The sequence below is a fragment of the Mustelus asterias genome, unplaced genomic scaffold (genome assembly GCF_964213995.1).
Source record: "Mustelus asterias unplaced genomic scaffold, sMusAst1.hap1.1 HAP1_SCAFFOLD_785, whole genome shotgun sequence".
Classification (NCBI taxonomy): Eukaryota; Metazoa; Chordata; class Chondrichthyes; order Carcharhiniformes; family Triakidae; genus Mustelus; species Mustelus asterias.
The window spans coordinates 1-21,000 of NW_027590732.1; the positions used below are offsets into that span (position 1 = coordinate 1).

General features: G+C 52.8%; 1 protein-coding gene and 1 non-coding gene across 2 annotated transcripts; one reads left to right on the forward strand and one right to left on the reverse strand.

The window, feature by feature from the left end:
• Positions 1-2,607: 2,607 nt before the first annotated feature.
• Positions 2,608-16,785, reverse strand: LOC144487436 (complement C1s-1 subcomponent-like; the record flags this gene model as incomplete). The annotated part of the gene is made up of 5 exons (XM_078205510.1): positions 16,765-16,785; positions 12,691-12,907; positions 11,010-11,184; positions 6,663-6,785; positions 2,608-2,846 (listed from the first exon to the last, which is right to left on the reverse strand). Coding segments are annotated over exons 1-5 (759 nt in total), but the record flags the coding sequence as incomplete, so codon positions are not given.
• A 2,722-nt stretch (positions 16,786-19,507) lies between these two features.
• On the forward strand, positions 19,508-19,580 carry trnav-cac (transfer RNA valine (anticodon CAC)). Its single transcript has one exon. It is a non-coding gene; the product is annotated as a tRNA-Val (tRNA).
• The last annotated feature ends 1,420 nt before the right edge of the window (positions 19,581-21,000 follow it).

Consider the following 21,000-nt stretch of genomic DNA (forward strand, 5'->3'; position numbering starts at 1 on the left):
GCCCTTCTAATCTACACTATTCCAATATCATCCATATGTTTATCCAAGAACCATTTGAATGCTCTTAATGTTGACGAGTCCACCACTGCTGCAGGCAGGGCATTCCACGCCCTTACTACTCTCTGAGTAAAGAACCTACCTCTAACATCTGTCCTATATCTCTCACCCCTCAATTTAAAGCTATGTCCCCTCGGGCTAGCCAACGCCATCCGAGGAAAAAGGCTCTCACTATCCACCCTATCTGATCCTCTGATCATCTTGTATGCCTCTATTACGTCACCTCTTAACCTTCTTCTCTCTAACGAAAACAACCTCAAGCCCCTCAGCCTTTCCTCATACGATTTTCCCACCATACCAGGCAACATCCTGGTAAATCTCCTCTGCACCCTTTCCAACACTTCCACATCTTTCCTATAATAAAGATCTGGGCGTACAGGTCCACAGATCCTTAAAAGTGGCAGCAAAGGTGGAAAAGGTGGTGAAGAAACCATGTGGCGTGCTTGCCTTCATCGGGCGGGGCATCGAGTATAAAGTTGGCAAATTATGTGACAGTTGTTTAGAACATTGGTTAGGCCACATTTGGAATACTGCAACCAATCCTGGTCACCACACTACCAGAAGGACATGGAGGCTTTGGAGAGAGTGCAGAGAAGGGTTTACCAGGATGTTGTGTGGGATGCTCCAAGGAGCATAATGTGGAATCGTTGTGGGTGGAGATAAGGAATAGTAAGGGGACAAAGTCACTGGTGGGCGTGGTCTATAGGCCCCCAAATAATAACTTTGAGGTGGGTCAGGCTATAAACAAGCAAATAATGGATGCGTGCAAAAACGGAACAGCAATAATCATGGGGGATTTTAACCTGCATATTGATTGGTTGACTCAAGTCGGACGCGGTGGACTTGAGGAAGAGTTCTTAGAATGCTATCGGGATAGTTTCCTTGAACAGTATGTTACAGAACCTACGAGGGAGCAAGTTATCTTGGATCTGGTCCTGTGAAATGAGACAGTTAAAATTAATGATCTTCTTGTGAGGGATCCTCTTGGAATGAGTGATCACAATATGGTTGAATTTCTAATACAAATGGAGGGTGAGAAAGTAGGGTCCCAAACCAGTGTCCTCTGCTTGAACAGAGGGGAGTACAATAGGATGAGGGCAGAATTGGCTAATGTGGACTGGGAGTGCAGATTAGTTGGTAGGACAGCTGAGCAACAGTGGCGGATTTTTAAGGAGATTTTTCTCAGTACTCAGCAAAAATATATTCCAGTGATAAAGAAGGAATGTAAGAAAAGGGATAACCAGCCGTGGATAACTAAGGAAATAAAGGAGAGTATCAAATTAAAAACCGATGCGTACAGAGTGGCCAAAACTAGTGGGGAATTAGAAGATTGGGAAAGCTTTAAAAAACAACAAAGAACTACTAAGAAAGCGATAAAGAAAGGAAAGATAGATTATGAAACTAAACTAGTATAAAATATAAAAACTGATAGTAAAAGTTTTTACAAATATATAAAAAGGAAAAGAGTAGCTAAAGTAAATGTTGGTCCCTTAGAAGATGAGAAGGGGGATTTAATAATGGGAAACAAGGAAATGGCCGAGGCCTTAAACAAGTTTTTTGTGTCGGTCTTCACAGTAGAAGACACAAATAGCTTACCGAAAATTGACGGTCATGGGACTGTAGGGGGTGAGGTCCTTAAAACGATTACTATTACTAAAGAGGTAGTGCTTGGTAGGCTAATGGGGCTAAAGGTAGACAAGTCCCCGGGCCCGGATGGAATGCATCCCAGGGGACTGAAAGAAATGGCAGAAGTAATAGCGGATGCGTTGGTTGTAATTTATCAAAATTCGCTGGACTCTGGGGAAGTGCCGGCTGATTGGAAAACAGCTAATGTGACGCCACTGTTTAAAAAAGGAGGTAGACAAAAGGCGGGTAACTACAGGCCGGTTAGCTTAACGTCCGTAGTTGGGAAATTGCTGGAATCCATCATTAAAGAAGAAACAGCAGGACACCTGGAAAAAAGTGGTTCGATCAAGCAGACGCAGCATGGATTCATGAAGGGAAAGTCATGTTTGACGAATTTACTGGATTTTTATGAAGATGTGACTAGTGCGGTTGACAGAGGGGAACCGGTGGATGTGGTGTTTTTGGATTTCCAGAAGGCGTTCGATAAGGTGCCTCACAAAAGGTTGCTGCATAAGATTGGCATACACGGAGTTGGGGGTAAAGTGTTAGCGTGGATTGAGGATTGGCTATCTAACAGGAAGCAGAGAGTTGGAATAAATGGGTGCTTTTCTGGTTGGCAGTTGGTGACTAGTGGTGTGCCGCAGGGATCGGTGCTGGGGCCTCAATTGTTTATCATATACATTGACGATCTGGAGGAGGGGACCGAGTGTAGGGTAACAAAGTTTGTGGATGACACAAAGATGGGGTGATGGGGGCTTGGAATGCACTGCCAAGTGAGGTGGTTGAGGTAGACACTCTAGCGACATTTAAGACTTATCTAGATAGGCACATGAACAGACAGGGAATAGAGGGGTACAGGCGGTTGGTCTAGATAGGACAACGTGATTGGTGCAGGCTTGGAGGGCCGAAGGGTCTGTGCTGTACTGTTCTTTGTTCTTTCTTCTGGGGCTCGCCAGATGTGTAAGGAATGCCGTTCAGATGTGACGGAACCCATGAAGGAACCGGTGCCACTGGGGCAAGGGGCAAACGTTGCCTGCTCACCTCCACCATTTCGTACCCCCGGAGACATGTCACCCTCACCGTGTCCCGAAAGTCGAACTTTGGCCACGCTGGCTCCAAGAGGCTGTTGGGCAAAACATGCGCGGGACAGGTAGCTTGAACCCCTGCGGATAAAACACAGCATCAGCCGTGGTGAAAACAATCGAATCATCGAATCCCTGCAGTGCAGAAGGAGGCCATTCAGCTCATCGAGCCCGCACCGACAACAATCCCACCCAGACCCTATCCCCGTAACCCCACGCATTTACCCAGCTAATCCTCCTGACACTAAGCGGCAATTTAGCATGGCCAATCCACCTAACCTGCACATCTTTGGACACTAAGGGGCAATTTAGCATGGCCAATCCACCTAACCTGCACATCTTTAAACACTAAGGGGCAATTTAGCATGGCCAATCCACCTAACCTGCACATCTTTGGACACTAAGGGGCAATTTAGCATGGCCAATGCCCCTAACCCGCTCATCTTTGGACACTAAGGGGCAATTTAGCATAGCCAATCCACCTAACCTGCACATCTTTGGACACTAAGGGGCAATTTAGCATGGCCAATCCACCTAACCTGCACATCTTTGGACACTAAGGGGCAATTTAGCATGGCCAATCCCCCTAACCCGCACATCTTTGGACACTAAGGGGCAATTTAGCATAGCCAATCCACCTAACCCACAAATCTTTGGACACTAAGGGGCAATTTAGCATGGCCAATCCACCTAACCTGCACATCTTTGGACACTAAGGGGCAATTTAGCATGGCCAATCCCCCTAACCCGCACATCTTTGGACACTAAGGGGCAATTTAGCATAGCCAATCCACCTAACCCACACATCTTTGGACACTAAGCGGCAATTTAGCATGGCCAATCCACCTAACCTGCACATCTTTGGACACTAAGGGGCAATTTAGCATGGCCAATCCACCTAACCTGCACATCTTTAAACACTAAGGGGCAATTTAGCATGGCCAATCCACCTAACCTGCACATCTTTGGACACTAAGGGGCAATTTAGCATGGCCAATGCCCCTAACCCGCTCATCTTTGGACACTAAGGGGCAATTTAGCATAGCCAATCCACCTAACCTGCACATCTTTGGACACTAAGGGGCAATTTAGCATGGCCAATCCACCTAACCTGCACATCTTTGGACACTAAGGGGCAATTTAGCATGGCCAATCCCCCTAACCCGCACATCTTTGGACACTAAGGGGCAATTTAGCATAGCCAATCCACCTAACCCACAAATCTTTGGACACTAAGGGGCAATTTAGCATGGCCAATCCACCTAACCTGCACATCTTTGGACACTAAGGGGCAATTTAGCATGGCCAATCCCCCTAACCCGCACATCTTTGGACCCTAAGGGGCAATTTAGCATGGCCAATCCACCTAACCCGCACATTTTTGCACTGTGGGAGGAAACCCACGCAGACACGGGGGAGAACGTGCAGACTCCGCACAGACAGCGACGCAAGCCGGGAATCAAGCCTGGGTCCTTGGCGCTGTGAGGCAGCAGTGCTAACCCACCGTGCCAGACCCTCCAATGGGTAAGGAATGCCATGAACAAAAGCCGTGTTCATGCCCAACAGACAATTGCAACGTCCATTGGTGACTCCAAGGAAAAACCCATTCCCGGGGAGGCTTGTATTGGCGGAATAAACTGATGAGAGTGATGGAGATAATGGCCTCGTGGCCTTATTGCTGGACTATTTTCTTTATTAATTCGTGGGACAGGGGCGTCGCTGGCTGGGCCAGCATTTATTGCCCATCCCTAGTTGCCCTTGGAGGGCAGTTGGGAGTCAACCACATTGCTCTGGAGTCACATGTAGGCCAGACCAGGTAAGGACGGCAGATTTCCTTCCCTAAAGGGAACCAGATGGGTTTTTCCAACAATGTGTCATCAGTAGATTCTTAATTCCAGATATTTTTTAATTGAATTCAAATTCCACCATCTGCCGTGGCGGGATTCGAACCCAGGTCCCCCAGAACATTCGCTGAGTTTCTGCATTAATAGTCTAGCGATAATACCACCAGGCCATCGCCTTCCTTAATTAATCCAGAAACTCGGCTAATGTTCTGGGGTGACCCGGATTCGAATCCCGCCACGGCAGATGATGGAAATTGAATTAATTTATGACTTCAATCTGGCCATTGAGATTGGCCGATTGGAGTGTGAACTCCCTGATTAAGGGGCCAATTGATGGGCCAATCAGGGAATCTTTTCCTTGTATTTAACTGGGCGTGTCAGTTCCTCTGGCACTCCCGAAGGTACACTGCTGACTGCTCGCACTCTGTGTAATGCTGTTGGCATTTTAACAAAAGGGATTGTGGAAAAGGGACTTCTGCCTCCAAAGACTTGTCACAAATTCAATAAAAAATGCCTGGAATTAAAAATCTACTGATGACCCATTGTTGGAAAAACCCATCTGGTTCCCTTTCGGGAAGGAAATTTGCCGTCCTTACCCCGGTCTGGCCTACATGTGACTCCAGAGCCACAGCCAATGTGGTTGACTCTCAACTGCCCTCCAAGGGCAACTAGGGATGGGCAATAAATGCTGGCCCAGCCAGCGACGCCCATGTCCCACAAATGAATAAAAAAAACACAGGTTGATATTTCAAGGCTATTTCAGAAGGGAATTGGATGGACAATCCGGGGGAAATAACCTTGCAGGGCTGGATAGAACAGAGGGATTGGGCCGATTGCATTGGTCTCCAGAGAGGCAGCATCAGACGGATGGGCTGAGTGGCCTCGCTCAGCAAGAGTATTCCATCCGGCCCTTTGCTCTCCTCCTCTACCATTTGTTATGATCATGGCTGACCAGCCAACTATGATCCAGCTTTCCCCCCGCCATATCCTTTATCCAGCACCACGGCCCAGTGGTTAGCACTGCTGCCTCACAGCTCCAGGGATACGGGTTCGATTCATGGCTCGGGGCACTGTCTGTGTGGAGTCTGCACGTTCTCCCCGTGTCTGCGTGGGTTTCTTCCGGGTGCTCCGGTTTCCTCCCACAGTCCAAAGATGTGCAGGTTAGGTGGATTGGCCGTGCTAAATTGCCCCTTCGTGTCCAAAGGTGTGCAGGTTAGGTGGATTGACCATGCTAAATTGCCCCCTAGTGTCCAAAGATGTGCGGGTTAGGTGGATTGGCCATGCTAAATTGCCCCTTAGTGTCCAAAGATGTGCGGGTTAGGGGCATTAGCCATGCCAAATTGCCCATTGGCGTCCAAGGATGTGTAGGTTAGGGGGATTGGCCATGCTAAATTGCCCCTTAGTGTCCAAAGATGTGCAGGTTAGGCTGATTGGCCATGCTAAATTGCCCCTTAGTGTCCAAAGGTGTGCACGGTAGGGGGATTGGCCATGCTAAATATACCTTAGTGTCCAAAGCTGTGTGGATTAGGTGCACTGGCCATGCTAAATTGCCCCTTAGTGTACAAAGATGTGCAGGATAGGTGGATTGGCCAAGCTGAATTATCCCTTATTGTCCAAAGATGTGCGGGTTTAGTGGATTGGCCATGCTAAATTGCCCCTTAGTGCCCAAAGATGTGCGGGTTAGGTGGATTGGCCATGCTAAATTGCCCCTTAGTGTCCAAAGATGTGCAGGTTAGAGGGAATGGCCGTGCTAAGTTGCTCCTTAGTGTCCAAAGCTGTGCAGGATAGGTGGATTGGCCAAGCTGAATTATCCCTTAGTGTCCAAAGATGTGCAGGTTAGGTGGAATGGCCGTACTAAGTTGCTCCTTAGTGTCAGGGGGATTCGCAGGGTAAATATGTCGGGTTACCGGGATAGGGCCTGGGTGGGATTGTGGTCGGTGCAGACCCGATGGGCCGAATGGCCTCCTTTTGCACTGTCGGGATTCTATGAATGCGTCAGATGTGAGGGGGTCGCTTGGCCATGCCACGTGGGCACAAACACACCCATACTCACGTCCGCAGTTCCGTCGGTCACTCTGAAGGAAGAAGCTGGCTGGGCAGTAGCAGTGATAGCCTCCAATGATATTCCCACAGTAGTGACTACAGCCGTGCGAATCCTGCTCACACTCGTCGACATCTGTCCAGGGACAGCGGGGAGGGGAGAGAGGCGCCGGGTCATTGGAGCGGGACGGGGAAAGAACAAAGGAACATCAGTCAGACTTCGGAGAGAGGGGAGGTCCCCATTACAACAACAACCGCACTTGTTGGATAGCGCCTTTCTTCTCATGGCTTCACCGGTGAACCCCGTTTCTTTTTCCCCATCGTGGCGCCAGAACGAGGTGACTTCTTACAAGCTGTGTCCAGCAGACCTTCTAATTCTATCTTTTACTCTCGTCCTCTGCTTCTCAAACTTCATTCTAACTCCTTTAAACTCTCTAAAAATGTTCCATTTCTCCCCGGACATTCTCTCTTCCACCTTCTTCCGTCGGGAAAAAGATACAAAAGTCTGAGGTCACGCACTGACCGACTCAAGAACAGCTTCTTCCCTGCTGCCGTCAGACTTTTGAATGGACCTACCTCGCATTGAGTTGATCTTTCTCCACACCCTAGCTATGACTGTAACACTACATTCTGCACTCTCTCCTTTCCTTCTCTATGAACGGTATGCTTTGTCTGTATAGCGCGCAAGAAACAATACTTTTCACTGTATCCCAATACATGTGACCATAATAAATCAAATCCTTCTCCCCTATGTACTCTATGAACAGTATGCTTTGTCTGCATAGTGCGCAAGAAACAATACTTTTCACTGTATCCCAATACATGTGACAATAATAAATCAAATCAAACCCAAATCAGTAAAGGGTGACTCCGAAACCATCTGAGGGGTTGTCAGATCAGATGGGCAAACGCTTCATCAAGGGGGGGGCGGCAGGGGGCGGTGGGATGCGGGGGGAGGGGGGGCCAGGGGAGGGGCTGGTCTTGAAGAGGCGTCGCAAAGAACAAAGAACAGTACAGCCCAGGAAGCAGGCCCTTCGGCCCTCCAAGCCTGTGCCGCTCCTTGGTCCAACTAGACCAATCCTTTGTATCCCTCCATTCCCAGGCTGCTCATGTGACTATGCAGGTAAGTCTTAAACGATGTCAGCGTGCCTGCCTCCACCACCCTACTTGGCAAAGGGGCAAAGCCAGGGAGAGAGGCATGGGGAGAGGATTCGAGAGCTCTGCACCCCTTCCCAAGGCATCTGGAGGGCATGGACACCCAGTGGTGGAGCGATTAAAACTGGGAATGTTGGCATCGAAGGAGAGGTCTCGGAGGGGCTGGAGGCGATGAGGGAAGGGAGGGAGCTGGGAGTGAGGGAGGGAAGGAGGAACAGAATGAGGGAGAGGGAGAGAGGGAGGGAAGGAATGAATGAGGGAGTGAAGAAGTGAGTGAGGGGGGGAAGAGAGGGAAGGAAAGAGGGAATGAGGGAGGGAGGGTGGAAAGGAAGGAAGGAAGGAACGAGCGAGGGAGGGAGGGAGGTGGGGAGGGGGAGAGGGAGTGAAGGAGGGAGGAAGGGAAGGAGTGAGGGAATGAGGGAGGGGTGTGGGGGCGGTGAGAGGGGGAGGGGAGTGAGAGGGGGAGGGGGGTGAGAGGGGGAGGGGGGTGAGAGGGGGAGGGGGGTGAGAGGGGGAGGGGGGTGAGAGGGGGAGGGGAGTTAGAGGGGGATAGAGGTGAGAGGGAAACGGGATTGGGGCCTGGCCAAACAGAGCTCTGGGAAGACCTCACGTTCACGGAGGGCAGAATGTGGGAGTGGAGATGAGGTGAGTCGGAATGGGGCGGGGGGGGGGGGGGTCGATGTCGGGGGGGAGGTGGGGGAGAGGCTAGGGGGGCGATGTCGGGGGGGAGGTGGGGGAGAGGCTGGGGGGTCGATGTCGGGTGGGAGGTGGGGGAGGGGCTGGGGGGGTCGATGTCGGAGGGGAGGTGGGGGAGGGGCTGGGGGGGCGATGTCGGGGGGGAGGTGGGGGAGGGGCTGGGGCGATGTCGGGGGTGAGGTGGGGGAGGGGCTGGGGGGGGCGATTTCGGAGGAAGAGGTGGGGGAGGGGCTGGGGGGGTCGATGTTTGGGGGGAGGTGGGGGAGGGGCTCAGGGGGCGATGTCGGGGGGGAGGTGGGGGAGGGGCTGGGGGCAAGGTGGGGGAGGGGCTGGGGGGGGCGATGTCGGAGGAAGAGGTGGGGGAGGGGCTGAGGGGCGATGTCGGGGGGGAGGTGGGGGAGGGGCTCAGGGAGCGATGTCGGGGGAGGTGGGGGAGGGGCTGGGGGCGAGGTGGGGGAGGGGCTGGGGGGGCGATGTCGGGGGGGATGTGGAGGAGGGGCTGGGGGCGATGTCGGGGGGGAGGTGGGGGAGGGGCTCAGGGAGCGATGTCGGGGGAGGTGGGGGAGGGGCTGGGGGCGAGGTGGGGGAGGGGCTGGGGGGGCGATGTCGGGGGGGATGTGGAGGAGGGGCTGGGGGCGATGTCGGGGGGGAGGTGGGGGAGGGGCTGGGGGCAAGGTGGGGGAGGGGCTGGGGGGGCGATGTCAGAGGAAGAGGTGGGGGAGGGGCTGGGGGGGCGATGTCGGGGGGGAGGTGGGGGAGGGGCTCAGGGGCGATGTCGGGGGAGGCGGGGGAGGGGCTGGGGGTGAGGTGGGGGAGGGGCTGGGGGGGCAATGTCAGGGGGGAGGTGGGGGAGGGGCTGGGGGGGCGATGTCGGGGGGAGGTGGGGGAGGGGCTCAGGGGCGATGTCGGGGGAGGCGGGGGAGGGGCTGGGGATGAGGTGGGGGAGGGGCTGGGGGGGTCGATGTCGGGGGGGAGGTGGGGGAGGGGCTGGGGGGGCGATGTCGGGCGGGAGGTGGGGGAGGGGCTGGGGGGGGTCGATGTCGGGGGGGAGGTGGGGGAGAGGCTGGGGGGGGCGATGTCGGGGGGGAGGTGGGGGAGGGGCTGGGGGGGTCGATGTCGGGGGGAGGTGGGGGAGGGGCTGGGGGGGTCGATGTCGGGGGGGAGGTGGGGGAGGGGCTGAGGGGGCGAAATGGGTTCAGGACTTGAAAAGGCCGGAATCTTGCCACCATTCATGCGAGCGGCACAGTGGTTAGCGCTGCTGCCTCACAGCGCCAGGGACCCGGCTTCGATTCCTGGCTTGGATGACTGCCTGTGCGGAGTCTGGGCGTTCTCCCCCCCGTGTCTGCGTGGGTTTCCTCCGTAAGGAGTCGAACAACACCAGGTTAAAGTCCAACAGGTTTATTTGGGAGCAAACGCCACCAGCTACCAAATAAACCTGTTGGGCTTTAACCCGGTGTTGTTAGACTCCTTACTGTGTTTACCCCAGTCCAACGCCGGCATCTCCACATCATGGGCGGCACGGTAGGACGGTGGTTAGCACTGCTGCTTCACAGCTCCAGGGACCTGGGTTCGATCCCCGGCTTGGGTCACTGTCTGCGCAGAGTCTGCACATTCTCCTCGTGTCTGCGTGGGTTTCCTCCGGTTGCTCCGGTTTCCTCCCACAGTCCAAAGATGTGCGGGTTAGGTTGATTGGCCATGCTAAAATTGCCCTTAGTGTCTTGAGATGTGTAGGTTAGAGGGATTAGCTGGTAAATGTGTAGGGATATGGGAGTAGGGGCTGGGTGGGATTGTGGTCGGTGCAGACTCGATGGGCCGAATGTCCTCTTTCTGCACTGTAGGGTTTCTATGTTTTTCATGGGTTTCCTCCGTCAGATTCTTTGACAGTGGGAGCGTGGCATAAACGGCAGATAAGATGGTGGCATCTGTTTTAAAGTTTATTTATTGGTGTCACAAGTCGGCTTATATTAACACCGCAATGAAGTGACTGTGAAAATCCCCTAGTCGCCACACTCCGGCGCTTGTTCGGGTAACACTGAGGGAGAATTTAGTACGGCCAATGCATCCTAACCAGCACGTCTTTCGGACTGTGGGAGGAAACCGGAGCACCCGGAGGAAACCCACGCAGACACGGGGAGAACGTGCAAACTCCACACAGACACTGACCCCAAGGCCGGGAATCGAACCCGGGTCCCTGGCGCTGTGAGGCGGCAGCGCTGACCACTGTGCCACCGTGCCGATTGGGTGGAATCGTCCAGTCCTGACTCTGTCAACAGGGCTTCATTTTGTTGACATCTTCGGCCACCGGTGGGAGGGGGGGGGTGTGGTGGTGGGGGTGGTGGGGGGGGGGAAGGGGGTGGGGGGGAGCGACAGGGGCGGGGTGGGTAGGACTGGGAGACCCCGCTGGCGGGAATGGTTACAAAATCTCGCTCCGTGTCTGCGGAGAATTTGGGAGCCTTGGCCTGTGTCCTCTTCAGACCCCGATGGGAAAAGTCTTCACTTTGGGACTCACCGACGTGGGAATAAAGAGCCCGGAATCCGGTGAATGGCCTGGTTTGCCAACCCTGTGATGTGAACAAAGCCCTCAGTGTGTTACCGGTGGAGTAATATTCGTGGAGGCCTGGATCACTCCCGCCATCGTCCCATTTCCCGCACAGCCGGGCAAGCTCTTCCCCCTCTGAAAGGATCTGCGGTGTTAAGGTCAGAGCGTGAATGGCAATCCTCACACCAGCGGGTCAGAGGTTGGGAACTCTGCGCCGCGTAATTCGCCTAGAAGTAGCAGGATCACGGTATCCTGATGGGGACGGCAAGACCGCACCCCCGGCAATGCGGCACTCCCTCTGTACCGGCACTGGGAGCGCCAGCCTTGACGTTGGCGCCCTCGTCTCCGAAGACGAACATGGAACTCACAAACCCTCAGAGGGGCGAGTGTTGTCCCTTATCATGGAACAGAAATTCCCGCCCCATGTCAATGGACATTTCCATTGTCCGCCCCTCGCCCGCTCCGATTCCCGTGACGGTCTGGACGGTAGAATTCCAGAGCTAGTATCTGTTTCACTGATGTGCATCATTCCTCCATCATCCACTTCCAGTGGTTAGCACTGCTACCTCACAGTGCGAGGGACCCGGGTTCGATTCCCGGCTTGGGCCACTGTCTGTGTGGAGTTTGCACATTCTCCTCGTGTCTGCGTGGGTTTCCTCCAGGTGCTCCTGGTTTCCTCCCACAGTCCAAAGATGTTCAGGTTAGGTGGATTGGCCGTGCTAAATGTTCAGAGTTACGTGGATAGGATGGAGGGGAGGTATGATAGGCCTGGGTGAGATGTTCTGTTGGAAAGTCAATGCAAACTTAATGGGCTGAATGGCCTCCTTCTGCACTTAGCTGCATATCTTTGAACACTAAGCGGCAATTTAGCATGGCCAATCCACCTAACCGACACATCTTTGGACACTAAGGGGCAATTTAGCATGGCCAATCCACCTAACCGACACATCTTTGAACACTAAGCGGCAATTTAGCATGGCCAATCCACCTAACCGATACATCTTTGGACACTAAGGGGCAATTTAGCATGGCCAATCCACCTAACCGACACATCTTTGGACACTAAGGGGCAATTTAGCATGGCCAATCCACCTAACCGACACATCTTTGGACACTAAGGGGCAATTTAGCATGGCCAATCAACCTAACCTGCACATCTTTGGACACTAAGGGGCAATTTAGCATGGCCAATCCACCTAACCTACACATCTTTGGACACTAAGGGGCAATTTAGCATGGCCAATCCACCTAACCTACACATCTTTGGACACTAAGGGGCAATTTAGCATGGCCAATCCACCTAACCCACACATCTTTGGACACTCAGGGCTAATTTAGCATGGCCAATCCATCTAACCTACACATCTTTGGACTCCAAGGGGCAATTTAGCACGGCCAATCCACCTAACCTGCACATCTTTGGGCTGTGGGAGGAAACTGGAGCACCCGGAGGAAACCCACGCAGACACGGGGAGAACGTGCAGACTCCGCACAGGCAGTGACCCAAGGCCGGGGTGTCGAACCCGGGTCCCTGGCGCTGTGAGACAGCGGTGCAAGCCACTGTGCCACCGTGCCGCCCTCTGATACTGTTCTGGTAACATCCTTATCAATCCTTACCACACCTCTTCCCGAGCGTCCGCAGTCCCAGTACCTGTAAGTAGCTTGTCTGACACCCTTCGGATCTCTCGATATCAAAGTAGGGGATGTAGATCTTGGCAACATAGCCCTCGGGGGCTGAGATTTCCCACACTTCAGTGCTGTTAGCCGGATGCGGCAGAGGGTGGTTCGGGGAAGAGAACTCTCCAGAAGGTTTATTCAGCTGAATGGTATAGGAAGCCGGAATCACAGCAAGTAACCAGAAAGGTGCCCTGCGGTAAATGTCACTTGTCAAGCTTAGAGTCATAGAGGTTTACAGCATGGAAACAGGCCCTTCGGCCCAACTTGTCATAGAAATCATAGAAACCCTACAGTGCAGAAGGAGGCCATTCGGCCCATCGAGTCTGCACCGACCACAATCCCACCCAGGCCCTACCCCCACATATTTTACCTGCTAATCCCTCTAACCTACATATCCCAGGACTCTAAGGGGCAATTTTTAACCTGGCCAATCAACCTAACCCGCACATCTTTGGACTGTGGGAGGAAACCGGAGCACCCGGAGGAAACCCACGCAGACACGAGGAGAATGTGCAAACTCCACACAGACGGTGACCCGAGCCAGGAATCGAACCCAGGTCCCTGGAGCTGTGAAGCAGCAGTGCTAACCACTGTGCTACCGTGTACCTGGTGGATGGTGTTCTCACGTGAGATGATGGCATCCGTGTCGATGATCCGGCACGTCTTGCAGAGGTCCTTTTTTCTTAAACCCCTAAACTAATCCCAATTACCCGTGTTTGGCCCATATCCCTCTATACCCATCTTACCCATGTAACTGTCTGAACGCTTTTTAAAAGACAAAATTGTACCTGCCTCTACTACTACCTCTGGCAGCTCGTTCCAGACACTCACCACCCTCTGTGTGAAAAAATCCCTCTGGACCCTTTTGTATCTCTCCCCTCTCACCTTAAACCTATGCCCTCTAGTTTTAGACTCCCCTACCTTTAGGAAAAGATATTGACTATCTAGCTGATCTGTGCCCCTCATTATTTTATAGACCTCTATAAGATCACCCCTCAGCCTCCTATGCTCCAGGGAAAAAAGTCCCAGTCTATTCAGCCTCTCCTTATAACTCAAACCATCAAGTCCCAGTAACATCCTAGTAAATCTTTTCTGCACTCTTTCTAGTTTAATAATATCCTTTCTATAACAGGGTGACCAGAACTGTACACAGTTGATCAGAGGAATGTGGTCCAAACACAAGTGGAATCGCCACCAATAGAAGCAGGAAGAGGCCATTCGGCCCTTCGAGCCTGCTTCATTACGATCATGGCTGATCATCCTAAAATTAATGTTAACTTGCTTTTAAAGCCACAACGCGTTTGTGTGAGTCTTCACGAGAGGAGAGGTTATGTCGGTTGGGATTGTGTTCACTGGAGTTTAGAAGAGTGAGAGGGGATCTCATAGAATTATAGAATCCCTACAGTGCAGAAGGAGGCCATTCGGCCCATCAGGCCTGCACCGACAACAATCCCACCCGGGCCCTATCCCCGTAACCCCACATATTTACCCTGCTAATCCCCCTGACACTAAGGGGTAATTGAACATGGCCAATCCACCGAACCTACACATGTTTGGACACTAAGGGGCGATTTAGCATGGCCAATCCACCGAACCTACACATGTTTGGACACTAAGGGGCAATTTAGCATGGCCAATCCACCGAACCTACACATCTTTGGACACTAAGGGGCAATTTAGCATGGCCAATCCACCGAACCTACACATCTTTGGACACTAAGGGGCAATTTAGCATGGCCAATCCACTTAACCTACACATCTTTGGACACTAAGGGGCAATTTAGCATGGCCAATCCACTTAACCTACACATCTTTGGACACTAAGGGGCAATTTAGCATGGCCAATCCACTTAACCTACACATCTTTGGACACTAAGGGGCAATTTAGCATGGCCAATCCACTTAACCTACACATCTTTGGACACTAAGGGGCAATTTAGCATGGCCAATCCACCTAACCTGCACATCTTTGGACACCAAGGGGCAACTTAGCATGGCCAATCCACCTAACCTGCAAATCTTTGGACACGAAGGGGCAATTTAACGTGGCCAATCCACCTAACCCGCACATCTTTGGAATGTGGGACAAAACCGGAGCACCCGGAGGAAACCCACGCAGACACGGGGAGAACATGCAGACTCTGCACAGACAGTGACCCAAGCTGGGAATCAAACACTGTGCTGCCCACACCTCCTTCTGCACTGTTGTGATTCTATGAATCTGTTGTGTAGAGTTTTGGTGTCCTTATCTGAGGAAGGATGTTCTTGGTATAGAGGGAGCGCGGCGAAGGTTTACCAGGCTGATTCCTGGGATGGCAAGTCCATCATACGAGGAGAGATTAAGTCGGTTAGAATTATATTCACTGGAGTTGAGAAGAGTGAGAGGGGATCTCATAGAAACTTATAAAATTCTAACAGGGTTAGACAGGGTGGATTCAGCAAGAATGTTCCCGATGGTGGGGGGAGTCCAGAACGAGGGGTCATAGTTTGAGGATAAGGGGTAAACCATTTAGGACTGAGGTGAGGAGAAATTTCTTCACCCAGAGGGTGGTGAATGTGTGGAATTCACTCCCACAGAAAGTAGTTGAGGACAAAACGTTGTGTGATTTCAAGAAGAAATTAGATATCGCTCTTGGGGCTAAAGGGATGGAGGGATAATGGGGTGGGGGGGGGGGGTCAGGATATTGAATTGGCTGATCAGCCATGATCGTAATGAAGCAGGCTCAAAGGGCCGAATGGCCTCCTCCTGCTTCTAGTTTATCTGTGTCTATGTGTTCCTGCGCGTCTGTGTTTGTGTGAGTCTGTTTTTGTATGTGTTTCTGTGAGCTTATGGAATCTGTGTGTTTGTGAGTCTCTTTCTGTATATTAGTGTGGAAAGGAAGTGTTGCATTTGCCATTCCTGTGACGGCAGGAAGTCTGAGGTACTTTTCACCCAGTAAAGTACTTTTCATGTGGAGTTGTTGTTGTAATATCAGAAACACAGCTGCCACCAAGTTCCCCTCCGAGCCACTCACCATCCCGACTCGGAAATATATCGGCTGTTCCTTCACTGTCGCTGGGTCAAAATTCTGGAACTCCCTCCCTAACAGCGCTGTGGGTGTACCTACACCACAGGGACTGCAGTGGGTTCAAGATGGCGGCTCATCCACCACCCTCTCAAGGGGCAATTAGGGATGGGCAATAAATGCTGGACCCAATCCACCTAACCTGTACACCTTTGGACATTAAGGGGCAATTTAGCATGGCCAATCACCTAACCCGCACATCTTGGGACACTAAGGGGCAATTTAGCATGGCCAATCCACCTAACCTGCACATCTTTGGACACTAAGGGGCAATTTAGCATGGCCAATCACCTAACCCGCACATCTTGGGACACTAAGGGGCAATGTAGCATGGCCAATCCACCTAACCTGCACATCTATGGACATTAAGGGCAATTTAGCATGACCAATTCACCTAACCTGCAAATCTTTGGACACTGAGGGGCAATTTAGCATGGCCAATCCACCTAACCAGCATATCTTTGGACACTAAGGGGCATTTTAGCATGACCAATCCACCTAACCCGCATATCTTTGCACTGTGGGAGGAAACCGGAGCACCCGGAGGAAACCCACACAGACACGGGGAGAACATGCAAACTCCACACAGACAGTGCCCCAAAGCCAGGAATCGAACCCGGGTCCCTGGCGCTGTGAGGCAGCAGTGCTAACCACCGTGCCATCACTCCCTGCTCTGAACCCTCTCCGATCGCAAAGGCTCTTGGCATCGTCTTTCTGTGGGATCTTTCTGTGCAGGCAATGGCTGCTGCCTTTTCCTCTATTCCGGTGGTGACTCACCGGCTTTGGAAGTCCCGGTGGGTGGTCCTGGAAAAACGCCAGATGTAAAAAAGACAATCTTTTTCCAAGGTTGCCAGGTTGGTGATTAATTTATTGACAGCCCGGAGATAAGCTCCCTCGGAATAAAAATAATTCTTCGCCATAAAATCACTCACTTCCTGCAATCCAGACCCGTTCCCCATGCATTAACTTTCTGTCGAACTCACCACATGTTCTCCGCACCGCAGTTTCTCCCGGGATGAAGGATTAACTTATTAAAGCCGTGTTTTGTACTTTTCCCCGGTTAGTGCAATATTGACTCTGCGTGAGGTAGCCAGCCTGATCTGTGACCCACAATCCACCCCCTCCTGGGCGCTAATACTCACTCACACAACACCCATACTTCCACATGCTCCTAATTTCCTCATTTAGACCCTCCCGTCCCACTGTCCCCATCAACCCCTCCCCCTGCACCCCCCCCCAAGCCCCTCACCCCATTGAGACCTCTCCACCCTCCTCCCCTCCCCCATCCTCCAACCCACTGCACCCCCTGAGCCCCTCACCCCATCAAGACGCCTCCACTCTCCCCCTCTCCCCCACCCTCCCCTTCTCCCCTCATCCTCTGACCCCCTGCACCCTCCCAGCCCCGCACCCCATCGAGACCCTCCACCCTCTCCCTCTACCCATCCCCTGACCCTCTGCACCCCCCCAGCCCCTCACTCCATCGAGGCCCCTCCACCCTCCCCCTCTTCCCCATCCTCCGACCCCCTGCACACCCCCAGCCCCTCACCCCATCGAGATCCCTCCACCCTCACCCCCATCCACCGACCCCCCCCAGCCCCTCACCCCATTGAGACCCCTCTACCCTCCTCCCCTCTCCTATCCTCCAACCCCCTGCATCCCCCAGCCCCTCTCCCCCACTTCCTGACCCCACCGAGCCCCCTTCCCCCTCCCCTCTGCCCTTTGACCCCCCTCCTCCACTCCCTGACCCCATGGAGCCCTTCCCCCCTCCCCTCTGCCCTTTGACCCCCTCTCCCACTCACTGACCCCGTGGAGCCCTTCCCCCCCGCACTTTGATCCCTTACCCCACTCCCAGACCCCACCGAGCCCCCTCCCCTCTCCCCCCTGCCCTTTGACCTCCTCCCCCACTCCCTGACCCCAGCGAGCCCCCTCCCCCTTTCTCCTGCCCTTTGACCCCCTCCCCCACTCCCAGACTCCACCCAGCCCCCTCCCCCCCCGCCCTTTGACCTCACTCGCCCACTCCCTGACCCCATGGAGCCCTTCCCCCCTCCCTCCTGCCCTTTGACCCCTCTCCCCCATTTCTGCCCCATTGACCCCCCCCCCACTCCCTGACTCCCCATCTCCCCTCCCCCATCCTCCCATCCCCCTCTCCCCCATCCTCTGCCCCGCTAACCTCCCCTCCCCTGGCTCCCTGACCCCACCGAGCCCCCTCTCCCCCCACCCTCCTGCCCCTTGACCACACCCCTCCCACCTCCGGCCACCCCCATGCCCCCTGACTGCTCCCATCCACCGATGCTACCTAGCCCCTCTTTTGTGAGGATCCACTCCCCAGCCCTTCGGCCCATCAAGCCTGTGCTGGCCATCAAGCCCCTATCCATTCTAACCCCATTACGCAGCACTCGGTCCGTAGCCTTGCGTGCTAGAGTGTTCCAAGTGTTCATCTAAAAGCTTCTTCAATGTTGTGAGGCTTCCCGCCTCTTCCACCCCTTCAGGCAGCGAGTCCCAGATTCCCACCACCCTCTGGGTGAAAAAGTTTCTCCTCAAATCCCCTTTAAATCTCTGCACCCCCCACCTCCTCCCCCCTCCCATTACTGACCCCTCTACTAAGGGGAAAAGTTCCTTCCTATCGACCCTATCTATCTATCCAGGGGATTTTCACAGTAGCTTCATTGCGGTGTTAATGTAAGCCTACTTGTGACACTGATAAAATAAGCTTTAGAGTCAGAGAGGTTTACAGCATGGAAACAGGCCCTTCGGCCCAACTTGTCCATGCCGCCCAGTTTTTAATCACCAAGCTAATCCCAATTGCCCGCGTTTGGCCCATATCCCTCTATACCCATCGTACCCATGTAACTGTGTAAACGCTTTTTAAAAGACAAAATTGTACCCGCCTCTACTACTGCCTCTGGCAGCTCGTTCCAGACACTCACCACCCTCTGTGTGAAAAAACTGCCCCTCTGGACACTTTTGTATCTCTCACCTTAAACCTATGCCCTCTAGTTTTAGACTCCCCTACCTTTGGGAAAAGATATTGACTATCTAGCTGATCTGTGCCCCTCATTATTTTATAGACCTCTATAAGATCACCCCTCAGCCTCCTACACTCCAGAGAAAAAAGTCCCAGTCTATCCAGCCTCCCCTTATAACATTGTATGCAGAATAAATTATTCAACTCTCCACGGCTCTCTCCCTCACTAACAATTCCATTCATTTTCCAGAAGAAGGCTGTCTGGATATAAAAGTGATTGAAGCAATGGTAAATAATCCAGGCTAAATTCCTCCAAGTAATAACAGAATAAAATTGCTTCCATTTTGATGAGAAGCTTCTCTATAAGCTTGGATAAGATTCCAGCACAGTTCCTGTCTGTTCCCGGGTGCTGGAAGGATTGGGATTTGCCCCTGTCACAGCCCCGGGGAAGGAAACAATAGTTTTACTGATCGTGTCTGAAGCTGCCACCTTGTGTGGGAGAATGAAAGTGATTCTGACTGAGGGAGAGAGGTTAGCGCCGGAGGATTTATTGTGTGATGAAGTGTTCCTCGCCTCTGACCTTTGCAGCCTGTATTTTAGGAGACTTAATTAAAATGTTGCTGTGTTGTCGGGAGCAGGAATGTGCGGCAGGTTCAGTGAAACGTCCCAGGAATCATTCCGAGCGGGGCTTTGCCTGAGAGACAAAGAGAAACATTGACAGACAGAAGGAGTTGTAAAGAAGCTGTATCAGAGCTGTCTGAGTTCCCATAGTGTAGTGGTTATCACGTTCGCCTCACACGCGAAAGGTCCCCAGTTCGATTCTGGGTGGGAACATTATGTGACAAGATTCTTATCCTCACTCAAATCGCCCCCTTCAATGTCGTCCTGCCGTTTTGCTGCCGTGACAACCGGCTCTTCAATCCGGCTTCCCGGGAACGACAGCGTGTGGAATGAGATCAGGAGCGAGGGGGGCATGGCGCACAAACCACAAGAATAACGTCCGCATGAGAACAAGGCTGGATTGTGGTGCCAGCTTAGCTCAACCGGAGGAAGAGACTCGAGGAGCGGGGAGAAGAGAAATTGAGGCCCAGGCTTTGGGGCCTATCTCTTACTCCAGGAGGCAGCTGGAGAGGACTGGGAGTCGGAAGGCCGGGAAGCAGATAAATTGAGGCCCAGGCTCGAGGCCTCTCACTTACCCCAGGAGGCAGCTGGAGAAGACTCAGAGCAAAAAGATCTGAGAAGAAGTAGCAATGATGTGCGGGTTAAGTTGATTGGCCATGCTAAAAATTGCCCCTTAGAGTCCTGAGATGTGTAGGTTAGAGGGATTAGTGGGTAAATATGTAGGGATATGGGGGTAGGGCCTGGGTGGGATTGTGGTCGGTGCAGATTCGATGGGCCGAATGGCCTCTTTCTGCACTGGAGGGTTTCTATGATTCTATGACTCTCTGCCAGAGTATTTTACCCAGGTCCACCACCCGGCCTATCTGCTGGCCAATCCCCCTAACCTGCACATCTTTGGAGACTAAGGGGTAACTTAGCATGGCCAATCCCCCTAACTGACACATCTTTGGACACTAAGGGGCAATTTAGCATGGCCAATCTATCTAACCTGCACATCTTTGGACACTAAGGGGCAATTTAGCATGGCCAATCCCCCTAACTGACACATCTTTGGACACTAAGGGGCAATTTAGCATGGCCAATCTATCTAACCTGCACATCTTTGGACACTAAGGGGCAATTTAGCATGGCCAATCCCCTTAACTGACACATCTTTGGACACGAAGGGGCAATTTAGCATGGCCAATCTATCTAACCTGCACATCTTTGGACACTAAGGGGCAATTTAGCATGGCCAATCCCCCTAACTGACACATCTTTGGACACTAAGGGGCAATTTAGCATGGCCAATCCACCTAATCCACACATCTCGGCACCTCCCTCTGCGACTGAATCCTGAACTTCCGAACTCACAGACCACAATCAGTAAGGATAGGCAACAACACCTCCTCCACGATCATTCTCCATGACCGGTGCCCCACAAGGCTGTGTTCTCAGCCCCCGACTATACTCCTTATACACCTATGGCCGTGCGGCCAAATTCCCCTCCAATTCGATTTTCAAATTTGCTGACGACACCACTGTAGTGAGTCAGATTTCAAACAATGACGAGACAGAGTACAGGAATGAGATAGAGAATCTGGTGAACTGATGCGGCGACAATAATCTCTCCCTCAATGTCAACAAAACAAAG